Source organism: Pipistrellus hanaki (genome assembly GCF_964339955.1).
Source record: "Pipistrellus hanaki genome assembly, chromosome: 8".
NCBI lineage: Eukaryota > Metazoa > Chordata > Mammalia > Chiroptera > Vespertilionidae > Pipistrellus > Pipistrellus hanaki.
The window spans coordinates 15,191,021-15,218,036 of record NC_140510.1 but is presented as its reverse complement, the minus strand read 5'-3'; the positions used below and the strand labels follow the sequence as shown (position 1 = coordinate 15,218,036).

The window sequence follows — 27,016 nt, the reverse complement described above, 5'->3', positions numbered from 1 at the left end:
CTCTGGCTCTTGGACACGGCCCTTCGCAGAGGTGGCTTCTGAGAGGCCCAGGATAGCCTTACAGCTGCAGGAAAACCCAATCCTCAGCGGTGCAACCCAGGTACCGCTTCCTGCCCACGGCAGAGCTGCTGAAGTCAGGCAGACCCACGTGCCCTCCTCCGAGCCCACCTGAGGTTCCAGAAAGTCTCTGCTGCATGGAGCTGGGCTGCATTCTGGCTGCAGTGAGTGGACCCCATGGCTACCATGTATTCTAAGGCCCGGGGTTCCCTTTATACTTTTTATTTCTCTTAGTTAGTCATCACAGATGCAATCCATGAATGCATCCTCACTGTAAATCATTTTGATGCCACAAATAAAGTGCTTTCTGAGTGGGGCCCAGCCCTAAGGGACTACCACTGCTCAGGGGTAAGCCTTCTGGACCCCTCTCCTATTTTACTTAGAGATGTGTCCACACACACACACACACACACCCCTACCTACAGACATACTGCAATCCACATTGTATTGCTCTGTGTTTTTTCTTTTATAAATGGTATATTTGTAGAACAGTTGGAAATTTGTTTTCCCAATTACACTAGGTCCTAGGGTTATGTCGGAGATCAGTTCCTACGGCGCCACATAACTCGGTTTTCGCCGTAAGTTAGAACCCACCTACATAAGCACCTACGTCACTCACATGAAGCACATACACAGCAGTAATAAAGTGAAACAGTCAAAAAAAATTAAAAGAAAGATAACAATTCCTGACCTTTACTTGTGGTAAATAACTAATAAAAAACATAAAGCACCTATGTAAATACGTCAAAATGATAAATAAATGGGAGATGGTGACTTAACCACGAAACGAAGTATGTGGAGTCTAATGTAACCCGAGGCCTGTCTGCATTGAGAACCACATCATTATAGGATAATTCAATAATCACTAAATTGAGCCAAATCAATATACAGCTCTGCACTTTCAACTGCCGTCTAACACCCCATAGTATAAATGTACTTTTTCCTGTCAAGTGCTGGAGTTTGTTTGTTTTGAAGGGTAAATGCCAAGACGAGGAACTGTTGGATTTGTACATTTTTAATTATCAGCGATCCTTCCAAATTGCTCTTAGGCCAATTTATATTCCATCAGCGGGGCTCCTTCTGATTCACCTAAGCTCCTCCTCTCCTGGACCCAGATCTGAGCTCATGGGGCTAAGATAGAAGAAAAATAGACAGACACAAGTGCCCCTGCCACGTGACCCTGAGATTTGGGCTTTGAGGCAACTCTAGCTCTCTCTTCTGGAGGGTGTGTTCATTCCCCAGAGCCCCCTGGTGGACACAGTAGGAATGGACAGCCACCCTGGGAAAGAAAAGGCTTGGATCATCAACAGTGGGAGCACTGTTTATTGTATAAGGTTAAAAATGTTCATTTGCATTGTTCTGATTTCAAATGGGTCTACAGTTTTCCATCATACCTTATCCTGTGGCCACCCAGTATGCCTACCAAGAGACAACCAGTAGTGTCCCTTTCTTGTGTACACTTCCAGAAATATTTATGAGTGGGCATACAGAATGTATATATATGCAGGTAATTTTTGCCATGTTTTTCCCAACAAAAGCATATTATACCATGGTAGGCAGTGGGGCAGAGTCCTTAAAAGCAGCTATTCTAAAGCCAGGATTCCTGATTTCAAATCCTGGCTCTACATATAATTACCTGTATGGCCCCTAAGCAAATCACTTAACCTCTCTCTGCCTCAGTTTTACCATTGGGCCATTATTGCTAGAGTTATTATAATGATTAAATAAGTGAATATTTGTAGAACATTTTTATATTTGATATTTGTATATAGTGTGAAATGATCACCGTAATAAATTTATCCATCTACATAAGTTAACACCCATCACCATCCATAGCTTCAATTTTTTTCTTGTGATGAGGATTTGTATGATTTTATCTCTTAGGAAACTTTCAGATATGCAATACAATATTAACTAGTCTCTGTGCTGTACATTCTCTCTCTACTGGAAGCCTGGTGCACAGATTTGTGTACATATGGGGTCCCTCTGCGTGGCCTGCAGGGATCGGCCAAAACCAGCAGTCCAACATCCCCCAAGGGATGTAGCAGTGCGCAAAGCGGCAGGTGGCTGGGAAGAGCCCAAACTCAGACTGGGTGCTGTGCACTCCTGCTCATCCTGGCCCCGCTGCACCTGCCACTGTGGCCACTCGGTAGGCTCACTGCTGCTCCGCTGTGGGCACCGCTGCAGCAGCACTCGCCAGCCATAAGCCCGGTGTCTGGTGCCTGTTGGTCAGCTGAGCGGTGCTCCCCCTGTTGGAGTACACTGACCTCCAAGGTCAGCTCCTGCATTGAGCATCTGCTCCCTGGTGGTCAGTGCGTGTCATAGTGACTGGTCAATTCAGTTGACCAGTCGCTTGGGCTTTTATATATATACTAGAGGCCCAGTGCATGGATTTGTGCACCAGTGGGGACCCTTTGCCTGCCCTTCACCCTCTCACAGGGGATGGTGGACTGCAGGTTTTGGCCTAATCCCCACACGACAGGACAAGGGACCCTAGGCCTTAGTATGCCTATAAGATCTTTGGTTAATCTCTTCCTGCCCTCCCCCCTACCCCCCTTCCTTATGAGATTCATCAGTCTGTTCCATGTTTCTATGCCTGTGCATTGGGCATCTGCCCCCTGGTGGTCAGTGCGTATTATAGTTACCAGTTGAATGGTCCAATGGTCCAACAGTTGCTTAGGCAATGGTCCTTAATATATATATTAGAGGCCCAGTGTACAAAATTTGTGCACAGGGCGGGAGGGGGAGGGTGTCCCTCAGCTCAGCCTGCACCTTCTCCAATCTGGGATCCCTTTCACAATCCAGGACTGCTGGCTCCCAACTGCTCACCTGCCTACTTTCCTGATTGCCCCTAACTGCTTTTGCCGGCCAGCTTGATCACCCCCTAACCACTCCCATGCCAGCCTGGTTGATGTCTAATTGCTACCCTGCCAGCCTGTTTACCCCCAAATTCCCTCCTCTGCTGGCCTGGTCACCCCTAACTGCCCCCCCTTGCAAGGTTGATCCCCCCAACTGCTCTCCCTTGCAGGCCTGGCCCCTCTCAACTGCCCTCACTTGCAGACCTGGTGCCTCCCAACTGCCCTCCCCTGCTGGCCATTGTGTGGTGGCCATCTTGTGTCCACATGGTGGCAGGATCTTTGACCACATGGGGGCAGCCATCTTGTGTGTTGAAGTGATGGTCAATCTACATATTACTCTTTTATTAGATAGTATAGAGACCTGGTGCATGGGTGAGGGCTGGCTGGTTTGCCCTGAAGCGTGTCCCAGATCAGGGTGGGGGTTCCCCTGGGGTGTGGGGAGGCCTGGGTGAGGGACCTGTGGTGGTTTGCAGGCCAGCCATGCCCCCTGGCAACCCAAGCAGAGGCCCTGGTATCTGGAATTTATGTATGTTCTATAATTGAAACTTTTAGCCTGGAGTGGAGGCCTAAGCGGGCCAGGGCTGCAGAAGCTTGGCTTCCTCCATCACCAGGGGTAACCCTAGCCTCCTGTTCTTCCAGCTCCGTGGCTGCCGCCATATCTGTTGGAATTTATTTACCTCCTATAATTGAAACTTTGTACCTTCCAGGGTGTGTGGAAAGCTTGGCTTCCTCCATTGCAAGGGAAATTCAAGTCTCCCTTCTGCTCTCTGTGGCCACAGCCATCTAGGTTGGGGTTAATTTGCATACTTGCTCTGATTGGCTGGTGGGTATAGTGGAGTGATGGTTAATTTGCATATTGCTATTTTATTAGAAAGGATAAATGATTTAATTATTTTGTAAGTGCAAGTTTATAGTTTTGGACCCCCTTCACCCATTCCAATCACCCCCATCCCCCCATTCTCTACCTCTGGTGACTACCAGTGTGTTCTCTGTATCTATGAGCTGGGGTTGTTTTACATTCCACATATAAGTGATATAATATGGCATTTGTCTTTGTCCAAGTTATTTCTCTAAGCACATTGCCCTTCAAGTCCATCCATGTTGTCACAAATGGCAGTATTTTATTCTTTTTTATGGTTTTATAGTGGTTTATTATATCTTCTTTATCCATGCAGCAATCTATGGACAGTTAGGTTGTTTCCATAGCTTAGCTATTACAAATCATCATTATAATAAAAGGCTAATATGCAAATGGTCATGACACCATTATGCCTTAAGGACCAATCAGCAGGGACCTGAGGCTGCGCCCTGCCCTGAGGCAACACCCCCCAGCGCATGTCCCCTGTCTCGGTGCAGGGGCTGGGGAACCTGAGGCCATATCTCCCACCCTGGTGCCAGTGCCAGGGGAACTGAGGCCACCCCTCCGCCCCCCCCCCCCCCCCCCCCCCCCGCGACTCAGTGTCAGAACATGAGAACATGAGGCTGTGTCCCCGGCCTGGCAGGGCTTGATGAGGGTGGGGCTGGCCAGGTCTTGGTGTTGCCCAATGGGGGTGGGGCCAGCCAGACACTTCTATTATAGAGGAAGGGCAAATAGCAATATTAAAATATTTCCTCTAATTAATTCCCTTTTAATGTGCATGAATTTTGTGTACCAGGCCATTAGTAATGCTATAATAAACATAAGGGGTGCACATATCTTTTCAAATTAATGTTTTTTTGTTTTCTTTGGATAAATATCCACAAGTTGAATTTGCTGGATGGCATGGTAGTTCTATTTGTAACATTCTCAGGAATTTCCATACTGTTTTCTATCATGACTGTACCAGTTTACATTCCTACTAACAGTACTCAAGGGTTCTATTTTCTCCAAATTCTCACCAACACTTATATTTTTATCTTTTTGATAACAGCCGTTTTAAAAAATGTGAGGTGATATCTCACTGTGGTTTTGATTTGCATTTTCCTGATGATTTGTGATGTTGAGCATCCTTTCATGTACCTTTTGGCCATTGTATGTCTTTTTTCAAAAAATGCCTATTCAGATCTTCTGCCTATTTTTTAATTTCATTTTTTTGTTTGGTTGATTCTTTTTATTGTTGTTGTTGTTGCAAATGAGTTATATGAGTTCTTTATATACTTTTGGGTAGTAACCCCTAGGAGGTATATAATTTGCAAATATTTTCTCAAATTCAGTAGGTTGCCTTTTATTTTGTTGATGGCTTCCTTTGCTATGGAAAAATTTTTAATTTGATGTAGTCCTATTTGTTTATATTTCACTTCCATTGCCTTTACTTTGGGTGTCAGATCAAAAAAAAAAAAAATTCATTGCTAAGATCAATGTCAGGGAGCTAGCTGCCTATGTTTACTTTAAGGAGTTTTGTGGCTTCAAGTCTTATGTTCAAGCATTTAATCCTTTTTGAGTAAATTTTTGTGTAGGGTATAGGATAGTGTCCAGTTTCCTTTTTTTAATGTGGCCAACCAGTTTTCCTATTACCATTTATTAGAGAGACTATCCTTACCGATTGTGTATTATTGACTACTTAGTTATAAATTAATTAAACATAGGGTGTTTTTGTTGTTGTCAGTGGATTATGCTGTGTTTTTGTTCTTATTCTTGTTTTTTTCTGGGTACCCATTTTATTCCATTGATCTGTCAGTTTTTATACCAATATTATACTGTTTCAATTACTATAGCTTTGTAATGTAGTTTGAAATCAAGAAGTGATTTCCAGCTTTGTTTATCTTTATCAAGATTGCTTTAGCTATTTAGGGTCTTTTGTGGTTCCATACAGATTTTAGGATTGTTTGTTCTATTTCTTTGAAAAATTTTATTGGAATTTTGATAAGGATTGCATTGAACCTTTACATTACTTTGTATAGTATGGACATTTTTACAGTATTCATTCTTCTAGTCCATAAAGATAAATTGAATACCTTTTCATTTTGTTTGCATCATCTTTAATTTCTTTCATTAGTGTCTCATAGTTGTCAGTGTACAGGTCTTTCACCTTTTTGGTTAAATTTATTCAAGGTACTTTATTCTTTTAGATGCAATTGTAAGTGGAATTGTCTTCTTAATTTCTGTTTCTGATAGTTCATTTTAGTGTATAGAAATGTAACAGATTGTTGTATATTGATTTTTGTATCCTGCAACTTTACTGAATTGATTTAGTTCTTCGTTTGTGGAGTCTTTAGGATTTTAATATATATAATACATCATCTGCAAATAGTGACATTTTTGCTTCTTCCTTTCCCATTTGGTTTCCTTTTATTTCTTTTCTTCGGTAATTGCTTTGTTGAATAAAGTGGCAAGTGTGAACATTCTTGCCTTGTTTCTGATTTTAGAAGGAAAGCTTTCAGCTTTTAAAGGTTGAATACGATGTTAGTTGTAGGTTTGTTGGATATGATATTATGTTAAGGTACATTTCCTCTAAATCCACTTGGTTATGAGTTTTTATCATAAATGGATGTTAAATTTTATCATATTTTTTCTGTATCTGTTGAGATTAGGTGATTTTTATCTTTGATCTGGTTAATGTGGTGTGATGGATTTCTGTGTGTTAAGCCTTACACCCCTGGAATAAATCTCATATGATCATGATTTATTAATTCCTTTAATGTATAGTAGAATTTTCTTTGCTAATAGTTTGTTGCTAATAGTATTTTTACAGCTGTTTTAATCAGGGACATGGCCTGTAATTTTCTTTTCTTGTGGTGTGTTTGCCTGGTTTTGATATCAGGGTAATGCTGGCCACATAAAATGAGTTTGGAAGTGTTCCCTCCTCTTCTATTGTTTGGGGAGAGTTTGGGAAGGACTGGTACTAATTTTTCTTTAAATGTTAGGTAGAATTCACCTGTGAAGCTGTCTGATTTTGTATTTTTGTTCTTTGGGGATTTTTGACTATTGAATCTATCTCCTTACTAGCAATTAGTCTGATTAGATTTTTTATTTCTTCATGAACCAGTTTTGGCAGGTTATGTTTATAGGAATTCTTTCATTTCTTCTAGTTTGTACAATTATTGGTGTATAATTGTTTATAGTAGCCTTTTATGATGCTTTGTATTTCTGTGGCATCTGTTTTAGGTCACTTCTTTCATTTCTGATTTTGTTTCCTCATTTTTTTCTTAGTGAGCCTAAAGGTTTGTCAACTTTGTTTCTATTTTTAAAGAACTAACTTTTGGTTTCATTGATATTTTTAGTTTCTAGTTCATTTATTTCTGCTCTGATATTTATTTTCTACCTTGAATGAACTTTGGACTTAATTTTTTTCTTCTTTTTGTAGTTCTCTGATGTGTAATGTTAAATTGTTTGAGATTTTTCTTGTTTCTTGAGATAGGCATTTATCTCTATGAACTTCACTCCTAAAACTACTTTTACTATATCCCTTAAGTCAGGGGTCTTCAAACTACGGCCCACGGGCCACATGCGGCCCGCAGAGGAGTCTGATCCTGCCCGCCAGGTTTTTTGGGCAGTGAGCACAGCCGAGGTGTTACAGTAGGAATTAGTAGTTCATATAGTCCGGCCCTCCAGCTCTCTGAGGGACCGTGATCTGGCCCCCACTTTAAAAAGTTTGAGGACCCCTGCTTAAGTTATGGTATGTCATCTCACTTTCCTTTGCCTCAGGTTTTTTTCTTATTTTTCCTTTGTTTTCTTTTTTGACCTAATGGTTTAGTAGTATGTTGTTTAATTCTCACCTATTTTTGAATTTGCCAGTTTTCTTGTAACTGATTTCTAGTTTTGTACCATTTAGTCAGAAAACATGCTTAATATGATTTTAATCTTATGTTTTTCTTAATTTTAAAAAATATATTTTATTGATTTTTTTACAGAGAGGAAGGGAGAGTGTTAGAGAGTTAGAAACATCAATCAGTTGCCTCCTGCACACTCCTTATTGGGGATGTTCCCGCAACCAAGGTACATGCCCTTGGTCAAAATTAAACCTGGGACTCTTCAGTTTGCAGGCTGATGCTCTATCCACCGAGCCAAACTGGCTAGGGCTAATCTTATGTTTTTAAGATTCATTTTTGTCCTAACTTATCTGTGCTGGAAAATATTGCATGTGTACTTGAGAAAAAATGTGTATTCTCTTGCTTTTGGATGGAATGTATGTGTGTGTGTCTATATACATAGACACACACACTAAGTGGCCAGATTATTATGATCTCTGAAAAAAATATATATATATGTATATTTATATACATATATATAGAAGCCTAGTGCATGAATTCGTGCATAGGTGGGGTCTGCCCAGGGAAAGGGGACATGGGCAGTTGGCCGGCCTGCCAGTTGGTCGAACTCCTGATGGAGGGGACAATTTGTATATTAAGCTTTTATTATATAGGATATACATTGAGTGGCCAGATTATTATGCATTCAGAGATCATAATAATCTGGCCACTTAATATAGTATATATATATACACACATGTGTGTGTGTGTGTGTGTGTATGTATGTGTGTATACATATGGAGTCCATGTTGTCTAATGTGCCTTTTAAGGCCAATGTTTCCTTATTGATTTTCTGTCTGGATGATATATCCATTCATGCAAGTGGTATATTAAAGTCCCCTACTATGATTGTATTGCTGTCTATTTCTCCATTTTGCTCATTAATATTTGTTTCATATATTTAGCTGCTCCTATATTGGATACATAAATATTTGCAAATGTTATATTCTCTTGTTGGATTGATCCTTTACCATTATCTAATGATACACAATCTTGGTCTCTTATTTCAGTCTTTGTTTTATTATTTATTTATTTATTTATTTTTTTAAGTATATTTTATTGATTTTGTACAGAGAGGAAGGGGAGAGATAGAGAGTTAGAAACATCGATGAGAGAGAGTCATCGATCAGCTGCCTCTTGCACACCCCCTACTGGGGATATGCCTGCAACCAAGGTACATGCCCCTGACCGGAATCAAACCCAGGACCCTTCAGTCCCCAAGCCGACGCTCTATCCATTGAGCCAAACCGGTCTCAGCTTCAGTGTTTGTTTTAAAGTTCATCTTGTCTGATATAACCATAGCTACCCCAGCTTTCTTTGGGCTTCCATCTGCATGGACGATTTTTTCCCAAACCCTTCTTCATCTGAATGTGTCCTTGCATCTGAAGTGAGCTTCTTGTAAGCAGCTTATGGGATGCGTCTTATTTTTTCATTGTTTTTTTTTTAAATCCATTTAGCCACTTTGTCTTTTTATTAAATAATGTAGTATATTTATTTTAAAGTAATTATTGATAGATATATACTTATTGCTATTTTGTTCATTATTTTCTGTCTGTTTGGTAGTTCTTCTGCTCCTTATTACCTTGCTCTCTTCCTTTGTGGCTTGATGACTTTTAGTGGTATGCTTAGATTCCTTTTTCGTTATCTTTTGTGTATGTACTATTGTTTTTGCTTTGTGGTTAGTATGAGGCTTACACACAATAATTTATATTTTCCAGATAAATTATTCATCTTTATCTTGTTTTATTTTCTAAAGTTTTATCTTGTTCTTTTGCTTCTTCATTTTCGTGACTCTGTATTTTAAGTTGGTCACAGCTTAAGTCTGAATGCATCATAAAGCTCTACATTGTTATCTTCCTCCCCACATTTCATGTTGTTATCACATTTTACATATTTTTATCTGGTGTATGCCTTAACTAATTATTATAGTTATTTTTGCAACATCTCTCGCTTAACCTTCATACTAGCTTTGCTTTTAAGTGATTAATACACTAACCTTATTATATGTTTACCATTAGCAATGGATTTATACTTTCACATGTTTTCTTGTTATTAATTAGCATCCCTTCCTTCAGCTTATGCAAGTCTCTTTAACCGTTCTTGTAATTATGTCTTAGTAGTGGTGAACTCCTTTAGCTTTTACTTGTCTGGAAAACTTAAAAAAAATATATCATTTTCTTAGTTATGAATAACTTTGCCAGGTAGGGTATTCTTGGTTGAAATGTTTTCTTTTAGCACTGTTAAGATATTATGCCACTCTCTTCTGGCCTGGAAAATTTCTGCTGAAAAATCCAATAGTTTCATGGGGGTTCCCTTGTACATTAGTTTTTTTTTCTTTTTACCATCGAGCTTTTATCAATGTCTTGAACCTTTTAAGTGTAACATACCTTGGTCTGTGTCTCTTTGGGTACCTCTTATTTGGAACTCTGGCTTTCCTAGGTCTGTATGCCTGTTTCCTTCCCCAGGTCAGGGAAGTTTTTTCAGTCAGCACTTTGTTCAAATAAGTTTTCCGCCTCTTCCTCTCTCATCTTCTGGAACACCTGTAATGTGAATGCTAGTCCTCTTGATGTTGTCCTTTAAGGTATCATAGCTTCTTTTCATTCTATTTCTTTTGGCTGCACTGATTGGGTGAGTTCCACTGCCCTGTCTCTGAGCTGACAGACCCGACTGCCTTATCTAGTCTGCTGTTGAACCCTTCGGTGTATTTTTCCGTCCAGTCATTGTCTTCATCCCTTCTGTAATTTCTCATTGGTACTTTCCATTTTCTGTCTCTTTGTTGAAATTCTAACTGTATTCATCCATTCTACTACCTAGTTCAGTAAGCTCATTACTTTGAGCTCTTTACCAGGTTAATGATTTATCTTCATCTCACTAAGGTTTTATTTTCTGAAGTTTTACCTTTTTTTGTTTATTTCTTGACTCTCTGTGCTAATTTATAGGGATTAGATCAGAAAGCCCCTCTTCCAGTCTCGAATGGTTGGCCTTGTGTAAGAGATGAACCTCATCATTCAAACCTGCCCTGTCTCTTGATTGTCTCTCACACCTTGTGACTGCCCAAGCCACCTATTTTTAAAGGCTCCCAGTGGTTTAGGTGTGCCACAACCAGCCAGCATCCCAAAGAGGAGCTCAGTCAGCACCTAGATTCAGATGAATTGGGAGCCAGACTCTCAAGTGGCTTTGAAAATGCACAGCCCTGTGGCCCCACAGTGTTAAGCCCCAATGGCCACCAAAGCCAAGAAACCTGGAGGTACCCGCTGGTGGCAACTGCAAAATTCGAGGCTCCCCTCATTCATTGTATAACTAACCTACCTCATCACTGATGCCGAGCCCTGCAGAGTTAGGCTTAAAAATAAATCCTCAGCCATGTCACTAAGTTAAGATGCAAATTATAGAACAGCATATAGAGGTGATGCTGTTAACAAACGCATGTGTGCGCACACACACTATTTCTCCATGGGCGAATATGTAAATGCACAGGAACAGGCCTGGAAGGAACCATCCGAAACTGATGGGAGTGCTTCCCTCTGAGGAGAACCTGGGGTGGAAGTGGCGGTCACCTTATCTGAATGCCTGAATGTTTTTCACGGTGGAAAATAAAGTCAATAAATACTTTTGAATTTTTAATATTTACTTAAAGGAAAAAGCTTTCTAAAGTTGAACTGACAAATAATAGTGATTTTAATAGTTAAGAATAAAAAGATAGTGAGCAAAACGTAATTCCCTACCATGGGCAATGGATAGAAAACGTAGAGATTATATAGCAGGTTCCGTAGAAGTGAAACAGTGCCTCTTCCCTTCCCCTGCCCCCACACGTATCCTTTGTCCACAGGCATTATCTCACCAGAGCAGCTACTTCCAGGCTTTTCTAATGGCGGTAGAACACCAATCCTTACAGGTGCATATAGAAAAATATGACAAAACTACGTATTAATATAAAATCAAAGGCACCTCTTTACCTCCTTCTTGGAAGTTTTGGGCAGTTGATCTTGACCATTTCTCTTGCACCTAACACAGCCATTCTCAAAGGGGAAGGGGAGCCTCAAACCAAAGCAAGGCCTGCAAACACACTCCTACGGGGAGTCAGGAGCTCCCTGGCCACTGCAGAATGTATCCGCTGCTGTGCAGGGCAGCAACGAGGCAAAGCTGTTCACTTCCAGGACCAACTTTAGCATTACCAGTTATCTGGCCAGAAAGAATCATTCTGTCAATTATGTCTCAATAAAAAAACATAATGATACTAACGAGCCACACAAACCCCAAAAGCTATCTTCAGAGTAAAGCCCCCACCCCAAAGAAAACAAAACCACTCTGGTTTATTGGTTCTCTGCTTTGCTATACAGTAATATAAACTTGATGGCATAGAGGCAGAATGCCAGGTTCAAATACATTTTAGTAGTGTGACTTCGGGCCAGTTAGCTAAACCTCTCTTGCCTTAGGTACCCCATCTGTAAAATGGGGATGACCATGGGAGCCTCTTCAAATCCTAGTAATGAAGGATCTAGGACAGTGGTCGGCAAACTGGCTCGTGAGCCACATGCGGCTCTTTGGCCCCTTGAGTGTGGCTCTTCCACAAATACCACGGTCTGGGCAAGTCTATTTTGAAGTGGCGTTAGAAGAAGTTTAAAAAATTTGGCTCTCAAAAGAAATTTCTATCGTTGTACTGTTGATATTTGCCTCTGTTGACTAATAAGTTTGCCGATCACTGATCTCTAGGACACCACAGCTCTCTGAAGAGTGCCTGGTGTGCAGGAAAGCACTTACATAAGCTCTGCTGTTAGGATGGTCCAAGACACCCTACACTGAATGCTATGCTGCAGTGTGGACATGGCACCTGTCCTTCTCAGATGTGCCCACACGGGGAGTGTTAAGTGCTGTGAGATGCTCACCGGCCAAATGGCCATGTGTTCTAAGGGCAAGTCTCTTCCCTGAGAACAAGGCTGTTCTGCACACAGGGCCCCTTCACTAGGGATCTGACCTGTTCCCATGGGGACCTGGTCTTGATTATTAAGTCATGGAGTGTTCTCAAACACACAGTGGAGAGCCATCTCTTGGTGTCGCTGATACAGTGATAATAACAGAAGTGAGATCTAGACAAACAGCTGGTGGCCCTCTAGCATGAAACAGTTTGAACAGCAACAAGGTAAAACGCTCTGTATCTAGTACACGGTGTGAATTCAGACTTTTAAAAAAAGTGGACTTTGGTTTGACAGCTCTTTATTCAGTGGCGCTGCACCTCAGATCGCTTTTGGAACCATTCTGTCCAAAGAGGTGCAATGGGACTGCCTTCTTCCCGGTGCACCTCCTGTATTGGGGAGGTCTCAGCAACACAACCCAAAGCACCCCCCGTCCCACCCAGGCTCTGGGCAGGTAGGGGGCGGAAGGACACACGGGGAACGGGGTGTTGTTCAGCACAGGTTAACCCCGCTCCTTTGGGCCTGTTGCAGGGATCATGTACCGCAAGTCGTGTGCCTCCTCCGCAGCCTGCCTCATCGCCTCGGCCGGGTACCAGTCCTTCTGCTCTCCCGGGAAACTGAACTCGGTGTGCATCAGCTGCTGTAACACCCCCCTGTGCAACGGGCCGCGGCCCAAGAAGAGGAGCAGCTCGGCCCCCTCCCTCCGGCCAGGGCTGCCCGCCACCCTCCTGCTCCTCACAGCCGGCCTCCTCCTGGCGCACTGCTGAGGGAGACGCCTGCCCGCCTGCATCCTCCTCGGCTCCAGCTCGCTCCCTGGTCCATGAGCTCTCCGGGCATGCTTTGATTCTGGGTAGGGAGCCTGCGTTCTTGTTCTTTTCGTCCCTTTGCAACTAACGGAAGAGCTCCGTGTGAAACATTCTTGTAAGCTCTGAATCAATCCAGCCTGACTGAATCTTCAGCGTGTGCTTAGGAGAAGGGAGGGGATGGCACAGAACCCGTCTGTAACCAGCGACAAGGCTGCAGAGGTGGAGACCGAAGTGGGCATCTGCCTGCCCGAGGCCCCTGGCTCCGGCTCCTGTGCCCGGTGGTGCGGGAGCAGGTGTGGTGTCACAGCCGTGTGCGGGAGATGTGGCTGTCACCGGCAGGGCAGGCTAGCACCCCAGGCTTTCCAAGGTGACCTTCACACTTCGTGCTCCTGAACACCGTTCTCTGCAGCAGCGCTGGCCGGAGCCGTCTCCGACCCGGGCTCCGGGGACTCGGGACTCGATGGCTGGGGCTCAGGCTGGGGCTTGGCTCCAGCCCCGGCCTCGCTCTGGAAGGTGCTCAGGAAAACCTTGGGGGACGTCCTGGCGGAGGAGGAGGAGCTGCGGCGGGAGGCCAGGCGGAGCAGCGGGCGGCGGGAGCGGGCGCTGTCCCCCGGGGAGGCCGAGGCGGAGGCGGCCAGGCCCCGCAGGCGCCGCTCCTGGTTGGCGTGCAGCAGCGTCAGGCGGCAGCGCAGCACCTGCCAGAAGACGGCGCGGAACTGGCGCGAAGACACGTTGTAGAGCAGCGGGTTGATGACGGAGCTCAGGTAGAAGAAGGTGTCCGAGAAGGGCAGCAGGGTCATGTACGCCTGGAAGTAGGCGCGCGTCCAGTCGTGCTTGGGCCGGGACGCGGCCATGATTCTCCGGATCTGGTTGGGCATCCAGCAGATGGCCAAGGTCAACACGATCAGCCCTGAGCAGGCGGGTGGTGGTGGTGGGGAGAGAGAAAAGAAACAAAACACACAGCATGAGAACAGCAAAACCACCAAATTTTGCCCCTCCCTTCTGTGCTCATTGGCCAAAAAACGGGTACCCCGTTTTTCAATGTTGTGTTTGACAGCTTCCGCAAAAAATGTCCCCTCCTCTCACTGCTGGGGGAGTTGACTGTGTTCAAGACCATTAAATGCTTTAGACAGTTTATTGGTACCTGTGAATGCCTGTTCATTTAAAAATGGTTTGTGTGTCCAGAAGCATTTTATGCAGTCCGTTAATCTAGTTATGTCTTTTTTTTTTTTTAATCGATGTATACAGCATAGCCACGTCTGATGAAATATTTGCATTTTAAAGAAGACCAATGGAAATGGTAACAAAGAAGCCTATTTTAGTGACACTGATCTCACGTTCAGTTTTTAGGGAAGCAACGTCAGGACGAGCCTGTCACTGCGAATTTTTTACAGACATTTATGAGGTTTGCACACCTGTAATTATAATGCTCAGATCTGCAACAGCGATTGCTTCTTTTTAAATGTTTTTTAAAAGGACAATTATCCAAACACAATGGAAACTAGAAAAACTTCCTACACATTCCTCCAGTAGGTGCTCATTGCCCTGTGGTACTGAGCAGAAGCTGACGGCCTGGACATAGGTCTGGCTGCCCACATGTCTGCCTTCCAACTTACACAGTCATCGCTATTTCTGTGGCCTCTGACAGAGAAAGATTCAGTTAGGCCACAGTCAACTAATATCACAGCATTCATGATATTCATGAGCATTTATTCTACAGTGCCCCCCCCCCCCCAAAAAAAAACCAAAAACAAGAGATGTCAGATCAGAAAGCAGCAGCAGGGTGAGGTGGGAGGGCCGGCAAGGGACCAGAAGGTAAGTGAGCAGAGCTGATATGCTAAAGCTGTTTCCGATCTCCAGAAATGCTTCATCCCGCTCCTAAATTTGAATAATATAATAAGGGAAATTTACATTTTACAAACCCTCCGATTTTCTAGGAAACCACAGGAAAGTGATTATTGGCCATGGTCCCTTCCTGCCTCTGATCGACGGTAAATATTTCACTAATTAATGCTCCAGGGAAAACGCCATGTTTACCCATCCAGGGCGGGCCCTCCTGCACGCTCTCGCCTGAGCATCCCTTGCCTGGTGGCAGACTGGCCGTAGGTGAATTCTCTGGCACTGAAATAACCCAGTCCCCCCGCCCCCCCCCCACCATAACAAACCCTCCATGAATGGCAGCTGTTAGCAGAGAGCTGTAGGAACTCTGCTCCCTGTTAATTTCCAAGGGTTTCTCCAGTCAAATCTCAGCCCAAGCTTGAAATACAACCCAATTTGCTTATTTCCTTACTTTGAATTTGCTACCTTGAAAACACTCAGTAAATCTAAAAATAAAGCAGGCAAAGTCACATAGCGATATGATAAAAAGGCAAAAGAGATCATTTTAAGTCAAGGGTGTATTCTGAATCACCTACTTACAGCGGCTGGATGGGAACACAAATCAACATTTTTCTGATTAAAAAAAAAAAAAACAACTTTGGGAGGAAATTGGGGGCTTTTTTACACAGTTTTCTGAAGCACGGGCATACGGGCATTCCCAGGCCCCTGTGCTTAAGTCATTCCATCTGTGCTCTTAAGTCATTTCTCCTTGTTTTGATCTCACGCAGCTCTGACTGAGAGGATCACCTCATTAACTGCTCAGGAGCTAGGCCTCAGCACACCTAGGGAAGCTATGTCTTCCCCGCCGCTGACTTTCTGAGAACAAGTACAGCTATCTTCATCTGCTGGGAATGGAGCACAGGGTTAGATCAGTGCTGTGCTACACACGGTAGGAGGCGGTAAGAATCTGAGAACTGCCTTGTACTTTCCACAGCTTGAACATAGCGCAGTTTTAAAGCCGGCGGAAGAAAGAGGAAGAAGGCACGCTGTGGGTGGGTGGGGAGAAGACATCCAAGTGTTCTCTTCTGCTCGCTCCTGTCCCATTCATCTCTTATCTGCATGACCCTGATCTGTTACCTTCCGACCTTCGCCTGGCACCAAATGCATTGATTGATTCTCCCATCGAATGAAGCAGAGGCAGAGAAAACAACACCTCAGCACCTGGTATGAGGCAGGGAGTAGGGCTTAACAAAGAGTTGTGGCCTGGTTTATAGTTGTAGCCAGGAGAGAGAACTCTGGTTCTGAAATCGAAATGAGCTGAAATAGGTGAGAAGTACCTTAAAGTAGCAGAACATAGGGAGCCAGGCCCAAGGTGCTTCAGTGAGGAGGAAAAGAAGGGAAATCTCGGCTTCCTGGCTGTGGAAGTCAGTAGATGTGACACCAAATGGACAACAAGAACCAGGGAGCTGAGTTAGACATGGACCCGGATTCAAGATTAGGCATCCAACAGGTCTTGAGCTATAACCAAGAATAATGCCAATTTCGGTGGGTTTTCCCTGTGTCAGGCTCTGCACTAAGCATCCTCTGCTAATTTCCTATGCATGCCGCACTTCTGATAACAGCCTGGTAAGGTGAAAATTGTTACAGGTGAGTCTCAGACAAGGTTACCTGCCCATGTGCTATATAAACTAGGACACATGCTTGCCGAACTTCAAAATCCAAGATAAGTACTTTTTCCTCAAGGACATAATATTGTCTGTTTCTCATATTTCCAGTTTGAAAAATATAGTCAACACGGGGAAGTAGGCATGAGCCCTAATTCTACCATGCAAAGTGGATATATAGCGGCACTGTCCACCGGAAATATAATGTAACCTACATGCGATTTTAAAATTCCAAGTAGCCACATTAAAAACCAAAAAGAGACAGGGGAAATCAATCTCATAACAGCCTCTGTAACCCAATACAGCCCAAATATTTTCATTCCGTGTATACTTTCAATGTGTATTCAAGCTAATGTTATATACGAGATGTTTTACTTTGTTTTTCTGTTTTTGTTTTTGTTTTCTCCATACTAAGTCTTTGAGAGCCAGTGTGGCTCTATGCTTACAGCATATTTCATTTAGGACCAGCAAGAGGTGGCTGGTGGCTACAGCATGGCTTAAATAGCCTTTGTAGCGCCCCCCCCCCCCCCCCCAATAGCAGGGCTCCCTATTTCCTTCTATTCCCATTTCCCCACCTGCTCCCTTTCAGGCCACATACCCAGACAGTCCTGTCACACCAAGGACACCCCTGGCCTGAATTTATCATCCTCGGGTCTGACCATGCAACCCAGCTTGATCCTCAGCCATGGTGTAGTCACATTTTATCCATCCTTTCGCATAAAGCCTTCCATATAAGGGGCTACAACTTACCTAGAGCCTAGAGAATGATGAAAGCACACTCTGTTTTACATTGCTCTTTCTAAACCTGGCCTCTCACTCTGAAACTGGTTGTGCCAAATCCCTGGCGAGGATGTTGGGATACACTTTACCTCACGAGAGGTGGGGAAAGTGGCTGGTGCCTTTCCCCCTGTGAGAGAGAATTCTGATCTGGGAAAATGGAGCTTTGGGCTTATGGGTACAGCCAACAACAGATGAGAGGTGTGTGCCCGTGGCGATGTCACAGAGGTTAGCCTCTCCTGGGGCGAGGGGACCAAGCCAGCATCCTTGTAAAGTTTGTCATTTTATAAGGCCGGGTGATGGCTCACTTTTACATTTGAAAAAAGTTCATTATTTCACATGACACATCGTTGAGAATAAACATCACACCCAAAGGTGGTTTTATTATGGCTGTTTGCAACCGGGTCAGCACCAGTCCCAGCTACTCTGCGGCGGAGACAAAGCTTTAAAGTGTTAGTCACGCCTTAATAGAGCATATTAAAGATTTGACTAACTTTACATTTGGCTCCAATCAATTTGGACGTGCATATTACACTTGGAAAAATCTATAACGCTTTGCTCTGTGTGGTGTAGCGTGCAGCCCGCAGTTAAATAACTTGAGTGTGAACTTGAATGGAGATCAGTGGACTGAACCCAGTAATGGAAAGTAGGTAAACAGTTTTAACTGAATTATGGATAGATCTGCATTGTACTCCAGACCGTCTTGTGCTCTGGCTTAAGAAATACCTTCAGATTTTATCTTCCCCCCCACACATACACACATTAGATACTTCCAGTTTTCCTCTCTGATCACTACACGAAAATAACAAGGGCTATTAGGCGGTGACACAGGCTTGCTCTCTGCAGAGTGAAGATGTTTAGGAGACAGAAGGATGCCCACGTGCAGCAGCATCCCGCACCGAGCCTGGCATTTCCGCAGCATCCAGCTCGGATTAGTCTGCAGAAGGGCACTAAGCCACCCGAGCCCGCCAGCCCTCATACACCTGACCGGGCTCCGCTTGATCCCCTCTAACCTTTAAAGTGGAGGCAGCTGTTTGTCCCCAGAACTCCTCTCAGAGTCATCGGAGAGCTGGAGACAGGAGAGAGACCCGCCGCAGAACCCCACGGATGTCGGGACCCAGGCAAAGTGATTCACTCGGGATCTCAGGGGAAGGAGCGGGGACGAGGGGTGGGGGTGCAGGGCAGGATGCCTTTGATCTTGACATACTGCTCAGAACACTGAATTCTACCCTAAATTGGCAATCAAGCCCATCGCATTTAAATGCAGTGTTGTTTTTCAGTTGTAGGCCCAAGTGCTGACATGCAGAGCATGGAATGCCGTGAGAGGCAGGGCCCTCTCAGACCACAGGGAAAGTAGGCACATCTCAATATTCTGTCTGGATTCAGTCTTAGAACCGGGTCTCTCGAGAACGGGCACAGACAAAGCTCAGGAGCACGAGTACCCTCCTCCTCCCAAACACATTCAGACCCTTTTAAAAAAATTAATTTCAAAGAGGAAGGGAGATGGAGAGAGACAGGGGAACGTCAACAATGAGAGAGAATCATTGATTGGCTGCCTCCTGCACACCTCCTACTGGGAATAGAACCATGACCTCATGTTCCATAGGTTGATGCTCAACCACTGAGCCACCCCAGCTGTGCTCACCCACCCTTTTTTGAAGTTTAATCAAAGGGAGCTGAAGAATGTTTAGAAAACAAAATATGATTCTACATCATGACTTGGTAACCAATCCTATAAGGACTCTATCCATCTGTCTATCCATTTATCTATCTGTCCATCCTTCTATGTATCTTACATAAGTATCTGCTAGAAAAGAATACTTAGCTAGTACTAAGCAGAAAAAAACCTCTGGACATTTGATCTTTCCCTAAGCAAAGATGTTTTCTGTGGCTTAAAGAAATCCTGAAGATGTTTAAGAGGCAAAAGGAATGCCCACTTGCAGCAGCATCCCACACCCAGCCTGGCATTTCCGCAGCATCCAGCTCGGATTAGTCTACAGAAGGGCACTAAGCCACCGCAGAGACCGCTGTTCCGCCTGGTGTTGGAGTCCCATTTTACTGAATCATTCATGCCTTGGGTTGTTGAGTATGCTTTAGGATTCCTGTGACTAGCATAGTTTCTCCATCCTCTTCCTGCACCAAATTCTAACTTCTCTAACCCTGGCTGTAGTGATCAGGAGCTAGATTGACCCCCTATACAGCCCAATTTAAGTTCTCTGGACTCTGTTTATTCACTCAGCAAAGACTTTTCCATGGGCTGGAACCTATTATAAACCCTGTTCTAGGCACTGATTATAAAAAGCAGAGGAGAAAGGGCCGCCACAGCCTGGTGACTCTTTGAAGGGTCATGAGAGCAGTCTAGACAGAGCATATGGCAGCAGGGAGAGGGCTAGCTGACCTTCGCATGGGATGGAATACTCAGACAAAATAAGAGAGAGAGAGAGTGAGCCTGGAAAACAGCAACCAGACTTGACATGAGCGAGAAATGGAGGAATGCTATGCCTGCTCACCTTCTGAGAGCTGCAAGGCTTGGTGGGGCCAGGCCAAAGAGGAGGGGAGAGACAGGGAAGGATGGTGGTTGGAGAGCACTCTATCAGGGTCTGCAGACAATAAATTAACTTGCATGTAGTACGGTGAGCAACATCTGCTTGATAACTGACTTAAATAGCAATTGCCAGGAAGAGGTAAGAATATGGTGAGTGGGATGAAGAGCCATGAGGAGACAAATCCATCCAATAAAAGGTTTTAGCATTTTTCTCAATTTATATTTTTGTGTTTTCCAATCTGCTTCTGCCCTCCAGGTGAGACACTGATGACACTCATTGACTCTGTCCAACATGAGGACCCCAAATCAGCACTGACCTTGACTTAGTCTCTAACCTCTAAGAGAGTGGTTCTCAAAGCGGTGGTGGTAGTGTTGGGGGGGGGGGGGAGGGCGGAGAAGGGGGTAGCAGTAGCAGTAGCAGTAGCATTGGCCTCACCTAGAAACTTGTCAGAAATGCACATCAGGCCCCAATCCAGACTTACTGAATCAGTGGCTGGGGCTGGGGCCCAGCAGCCTGGGCTTCACCACCCACTGGTTGACTCTGATACTCAAGTCTGAAAACCACTGAATTAATTGAGGTAGAGACCTAATCTGTAGGCATTGGGAGCCCTATCACTGTCCTGTGTTTGCTTTGGAAGCATCACATTGAGTGTGACAGACAGAACTCCTCCTGCTAGTCCCTCTCCATGACAACCACCCAGCCAATCCCTCTCAGTCCTAAGTGCAGCCCTCCCCCAGTCCTGTCCCCAACCTTCTCTCCTTTGTCACTCTGCTCCCCTCTTCTCCCTTCTTTTTCCCTTTCCCCCGTTTCTCCTTCCTTTACATGTTTCTCCAGTAGGTAAACCAATGGCTTCTATCCTTTCCCTTCTGTCTGCTTTTATTCCCCTTCATCCCCTCCATCTTTTCCAGAGTTCACCACAAACCAAGCCATACACAGCTTTGCCTATGCTACCAGCACACACCTCTGGCTTCCCATCATTTTCTTGGATGACTTTGAGAAGGTGACTGCCTCAGATGCAGGCAAGTTCCTTAATAGCTAACAGGTTGCTGCCTGGGACGTGGTCACCACGCATTGCCAAGTTTGCCCAAGAAAAGCGAGAGGCTTTGGAAGCCACACAGATAGGATGTGAGGGCTGTGGGTATTGGCTGTGCACTGAGCATCTCAGTGCCCTGTGCCCTCTGGCCCTGCTAGGGCTTGCCCGGACTCCTCTGGTCACCTTCACAGTGACTCATCAGCTAGTGACCTTCATTGACACTTATCTGCCTTCGTGCCCTCTTTCCTTCTGAGAAACGTCCTACAGGAGAAGACAGAGGGCTGACGGATTGGGTTTTCAGAGAAGGGCATAGGGCCACAGCTTTAAATGATGGAAAGGCCACGGCTGGCTGCTTCTGTCTGAGAAGACAGATGGCCTGATGCCCTGTCATCACCGCAGCTGTTTGATGGAGCCCAGGAAGGGACTCTCTCCTCACTGTGGCCCCAACCACCACACGGAGGCCAGAGACCAGTTCCTAATGGCCTGCAAGTTGCTCAGCATCCATCCATCTCTCTCTGTTCTGCAAGCTTCCATATTAAAAACAAACAAACAAACAAAACACACTGAATTGCTACAACCACAGATAAATACCTAAAACAGTCCTCCTGTCTAGAGCTGTAGACAGCCACGTGCATGCAAAGCCAGCAGCATGCAGGGCTGTCGCTGTGGTCTAGTGCCTTCATTCCATGATGACTGCATGGCACATGATTCATGGAACCATTAATAAATATTTTTCTACGTGGCTTTTGATTGTATGCACCTGTGTGGGGCTGTCTATAACCATCTTCCAACACTACTGCTAGTCAAGTCCCCATATTCGGTATCCTCAGAAGCCATAGCTGGTTCTCAGCAGGACACAGCCCAGGAGCGGGTGGTGGTCAGGAGGGCCATGGCCCCCATGATGGCGGGGAAGCTGTGGCCCAGACACTGACTACTGCTAATAGGCTGCAGTTTCTAGTCAAGTTTAGTCCCTGAAAATGGAAGAGAATGAAAGCCCCAGAATGTTAGCACTGAAGGCCTCGGAGATAAATCCCCTGGTGAGCCAGCAGAATCCACAGTGAAGTAGGACGAGGGGCCCAGATTCAAGCAGCCCAGGAGCCCAGCACGGCCTCCCAGTGCGGCGGTGTTTGCTGGTCATGCACACCCTCGAGGCTGAGCATCACCCGGCAGCCCCCCAATGAAGCAGCACCAGGCCCAGGGCATGCCGCAGAGGCAACCGGGCATTTCAGGAGAGTGGGGCCAGTTAGTGCCAGCAGCTCCTGCTCCTGGCCTGTCCCCTGCCTGTGCTCCCTCTGTGCACCCTTGGAGAACCGAACCAGCACTTGGTGCCATGACTGAGGCAGGCCAGGCACAGGGGGCAGCAGCCCCCAGTCTGTTCTCTGTTCTACATTCTCCTGGCGTCTGTGTAGATAACTCTGCCTAGACCATGTGTTCTTACCCTCTGCTCTCTCTCCTCCTCTGTCCCTCTCTTCATCCACCTCTCCCCACAACTGTCCATGTGTTGTGCAGCTCTTATTCTAGGTCTCCTCTTAGGGTCACTGCCTCCAGGAAACCCTCCTGGTCTCCATAGGCTACAGCCAGTTCTCTCCCGTGAGCTCACTCCTGCCCCTGCCACCATAACACTACAGTGTCACCTGGGCCATAAACCCCAGGAAGGCAGGAGTCTCCAACCTCACTGCTGCATTCTCAGCACATAAGAAAATCTTTACAACCGTAACTGTTCAGTCCACGTGGTGGAAGGGAGGGAGGCAGGGTGTTGCAGATCCCAGGTGAGGAGCTGGGTCAGAGGGCATTCAATATTCATATGTTTACCGGATGCATATAGAATCCAGTTGAAGCAGCTTCCCTGACAGAGAGGTCAGCACTAACCCTCCTGACCCAGGACCTGGTGCCTGGATCATGTCTGTTCTCTGAGGAGAAGAGAAGGAGAGAGTGGGAACACATAAGGGATCACCTTTTCATTCAAGCAGGAACAGAACCCCCAACTTTCCATTGAACACAACTTGGTAGTCAAGAGAGAGAATTTGGGGAGAGCAGGACATGACTACGGTTTGATGGGCTTCCCCTGCCCTGCTCTATACCCATCACAGATTTTCCCATAACATAGGCTTCACCTGATTAATCCACCAAGGATGGTCAGCTAAAGCTCAGGATCCCATTTGTAACATGGAGATAACAAGAGCTATTGAGATTGTTAAATGAGATAGGGGGTGTAAAGTGCTAAGTACAGTGCCTGCTGCCAGGTAAGGGCTCACAGTTATCACCACCTCCAAGATCATCTTGACTTCCACCCTCATCACCACCACCTCCTCTGCCACCTCCTGCTTGGAGGTCAGAGAGAGGGAGACTGGCTAAACAAAACAAGAGGTCTTCAGACACCTTTCAATCCTAAACTCATAGGAAAGCCCGGAAAGATTCCATGCTTTACCAGGATTATCCTGCTAATCAATAGCAGAGAGAGGACCAGACTATAAGTCTCTTGATTTCCAGGCCACTGTTCTCGCCCCTACCTGGAAATGGGGCTCCTCCAACACACATACACCTGTACATCTGGGGGTTGAAGAAGCTAAGGAAACAAATGGGGGCTCTAATAAAGGAGGTAACTGATAGAAGCCAGGCTTGCAAGAAGAAGGAAAAATTTCCAATTCTAGGAGATGGATGGTGGAACCCCTTCCCAACTCCCTATCCTCACAATTCCTCTCCAGGAGGAATGGCAGAGGCATGGATAGCTGCCTGATCATCTGGTCAGTTAGACTAAGAAGGCCTCCACTCCCAAAGACCCCATCCTCGATTCCTTTCTCCATCCTCACTGTGCCCTTGGGCACACACCCACACTCTCACCCAGTGTCCTGTGGCCACGTAGCCACAGGCTCTGAGCTACGGTACCGAGGAGGGGGTAAGGGCAATCAGATAGACTCAGTTTTAAATCTCAGTCTTGCTATTCCCAGCTATGTGGCCATGGGCTCATATCTCTGTGAAATGAATAATAGTATCCACCTTATGGGGTTATTGTAACAAAAGCTAAACAAGATACATGCACATAAAGCACTGGGATGAATGGCAGCTCATATTACTCATTGCTCTATCCAATCAGATGTTCCACCTAGAGGTCATGCCAGCTAAAAGTAACACAGTACATGGATATTTCAGACACTGTTCTAAGCATTTAACTTATGCTTGCTTACTTAAACCTTGTGAAAATACCCCACAATGAGGGCCACTATTACATTTCATTGCTATTATGCAGTTAAGCAATTTGAAGTTTGGATAGGTTAAATGGCAGGGCCAAAAGTTAGACTCAGGCAGGTGGGTCCAGAGTCCATGCTTTTGGACACACTGCCAAGCTGCATGCCCTCAGCTGAAGGACACCTCAAAGGATCAAAAATCAAATGTTCACTGAGTCCCAAATTCAAATGAAGCCATTTCAATTCAAAATTGAATTGTTCAGGACTAGGTTCCCTGTGAGTGTCATGGTGAAGAACAGAATCTTGGCTGTTAAGAAATCAAGACACCTCCCCAACACATCTCTATGACAAGGGAAGGTATCCTTGAAAGGGCCTTTTCATATTTAAGGTGAACACAATGAACTCTTGTTACCTCCAGAGAAACTTGATGGAATTCAAGCAAGCAAAGGAGCTTTGAATAGTCTGGCAGGCTCCTCTTCTGCAGAATGTCTGCTTTTGATTGGATTGATTTTATGAGAGGCAACAACCTCCACTCCACCCTTCCCCCATGCACAGGAAGAGTTCTGGGGAAGAACACTTTCCTAGGAAAATTCCTTAAATTCCGAGTTGGAGACTATTCTCACCCATTACAGACTGGCTCTTCCCCTCCTCATAAATATAATCTAGAATTTGGTTTCAAAGTAAATTAGCAAATGCGTTTACCTCCCTGTTATCTACTCAGATCATGCAAATTAGCAAAGACATTCCTAGAACAACCTATAGCCAACGGCCAGGACAGGAGGCAAAAAATAAAATCAGCTGGTGGGAGAGATGCCCAAAGAGGCTCTCACATAGGAGCTGGGCTCATTCTGTGTCTGATGCAGAGCGGAGGGTCTCAGCTGAAATCAGTAAAGCTGTCAGGAAAGTTGAAGCGATGGTATCAGGCTTCTGAGATAGGGTTCTGTACAAAAACAATCAGATGAGGGTGCTTCCCTGTTAATGACTTGAAAATGGAATTGCAGTTGCATGACATGGTAAAAGTAATTTCCTCCTGGTGGGATTCACTTTTGATGGGGGCAAAAAGAACTCTGAGGAACATTAATTATAGTCTCACTTATCCAAGTGCAGCAGTAACTGTCAGAGATGCACGTTATGGGTGGTAAATCCAGTCAACCCCAACAATCATAGCATCCTGATTTAATGTCAAGGTAATCCCACACCTGTTAGCTCACTTGCTGAGCACCTCCAGGTGCTGCCTTAGCTCTCTACCTTCTTCTCCTTCTCCCTCTCCCTCCCTGGTACCCCCTCCATGCCTCTGACTTGAAATTCCATCCCAAGGGATATATAATTCCCAAGCCAACATTGTCAGCCCTAGCAGACATCATAGCTAGACCCCTAAAACCAACGGACTACTCAACACTGTGGCTTGGCGAGCTTATCTGCACCTATAATGGGACATGTCCAGACTGAATGACCAGCCACCCACCCTCCTGTCTTCTCTCTACTGCTTCCAATCTTAATAACCTCTACATCCACTCACTGAGTTTTCTAGCTGAAAACCTACAAAGTGTCCTGTTCCATTTCCCCCTTCTCACTCCACAGTCAGTCAATCCTCAAACCTGTCAGTTTTACCACCAAAATATCTCTCTTTCTCACAATCTTCACTACCAACCCCCTAATTGGGGCTGCCATCGTCTCACACCTGGACTAGGCAGAAGCTTCCTAACTGGTTTTCTTCACAACCACTCTGGCCTAAGCCATGCTCCACTCCAGCCAGGATCATCTCATTACATTGAAAAGTTTATGTCACTGCTTGCTTAAAACCTTTCAATGGCTTAGAACAGAGACCCAAATCCTTAACAAGTCCTGCAAGATCCTAGCTTCTTCCTTTGGGATCTCCTTCTACCAGCTTCCCTGATTACCATGTCTGCTCAGAACACCTGCCCCTGTCTCAGCACCTCTAATCCTCTCTTGCTTCCTGGAGCCTGCCAACTCCCTCCTGCCCCCAGGCTCATGCCCAGCCAGGCTCCCTTCTCCTTACTTTGCTAGTTCTTGCTCATTTTTCATTTATCTGCTAAAATGTCTTTTCCTCTAAGGAGGCTGAGACCTCATGTTAGAGTCCTATGTTATAAGCTCCATTACCCCATATTTGTTGGCTGCACTTTATACATACAGACATATCTAACTTAGAATGTGTGTCTTTTGTGTCAGTCCTCTCAGACATGTGTGTTCCAGTGGGTTAGGGGTTAGGTCTGTCTTGTTCTATGTCTGCAGTGCCTTTTCAGTGTTGGGCACATGGCAGGTGCACTATACAGGCGGGGAGACCTGCCAGTTTGGCACTCCTAACCAGGTAGCAAGATAGATGGGGTTGGGGCTGCTAGCACATTTTTACTGATAAAAAAGGGTGACATGCATGACATCGCACCTGATCTGGTTCAGGTTACAAAGTGAGTAGAAGACAGAAAACCTGAAATCTGGGATCTTCCAATCCAGGATGTTTGCAAATTCAAGTACATCTCATCTCCAAGTCTATAATCCTCTCTTCCAGAAATCCCATCCTGCACCCTCTCCCAGAGCTCAGCAGAGAGAGGGAGGAAGCCTAGGACCTTTCCCAGGAGCGACTGAAGATTTTCATCCAATCTTTGTCCAGAA

The 27,016-nt window shown here is 45.2% G+C and overlaps 2 protein-coding genes across 2 annotated transcripts in view; one reads left to right on the top strand and one right to left on the bottom strand.

Annotated features, from left to right (window-relative positions):
* LYPD1 (LY6/PLAUR domain containing 1) overlaps positions 1 to 13,323 on the top strand; it is a gene marked incomplete at its 3' end in the record, with an annotated part of 37,809 nt that extends 24,486 nt beyond the window's left edge. The window contains exon 3 of the mRNA XM_084893317.1: positions 13,088 to 13,323. Within this exon, the coding sequence (XP_084749443.1) occupies positions 13,088 to 13,323 (236 nt within the window). The remainder of the gene's footprint in view (positions 1 to 13,087) is intronic.
* GPR39 (G protein-coupled receptor 39) overlaps positions 12,841 to 27,016 on the bottom strand; it is a 187,533-nt gene continuing 173,357 nt past the window's right edge. The window contains exon 2 of the mRNA XM_084893313.1: positions 12,841 to 14,272. Coding sequence (XP_084749439.1) covers positions 13,737 to 14,272 — 536 coding nt within the window. The 3' untranslated portion in view covers positions 12,841 to 13,736. The remainder of the gene's footprint in view (positions 14,273 to 27,016) is intronic.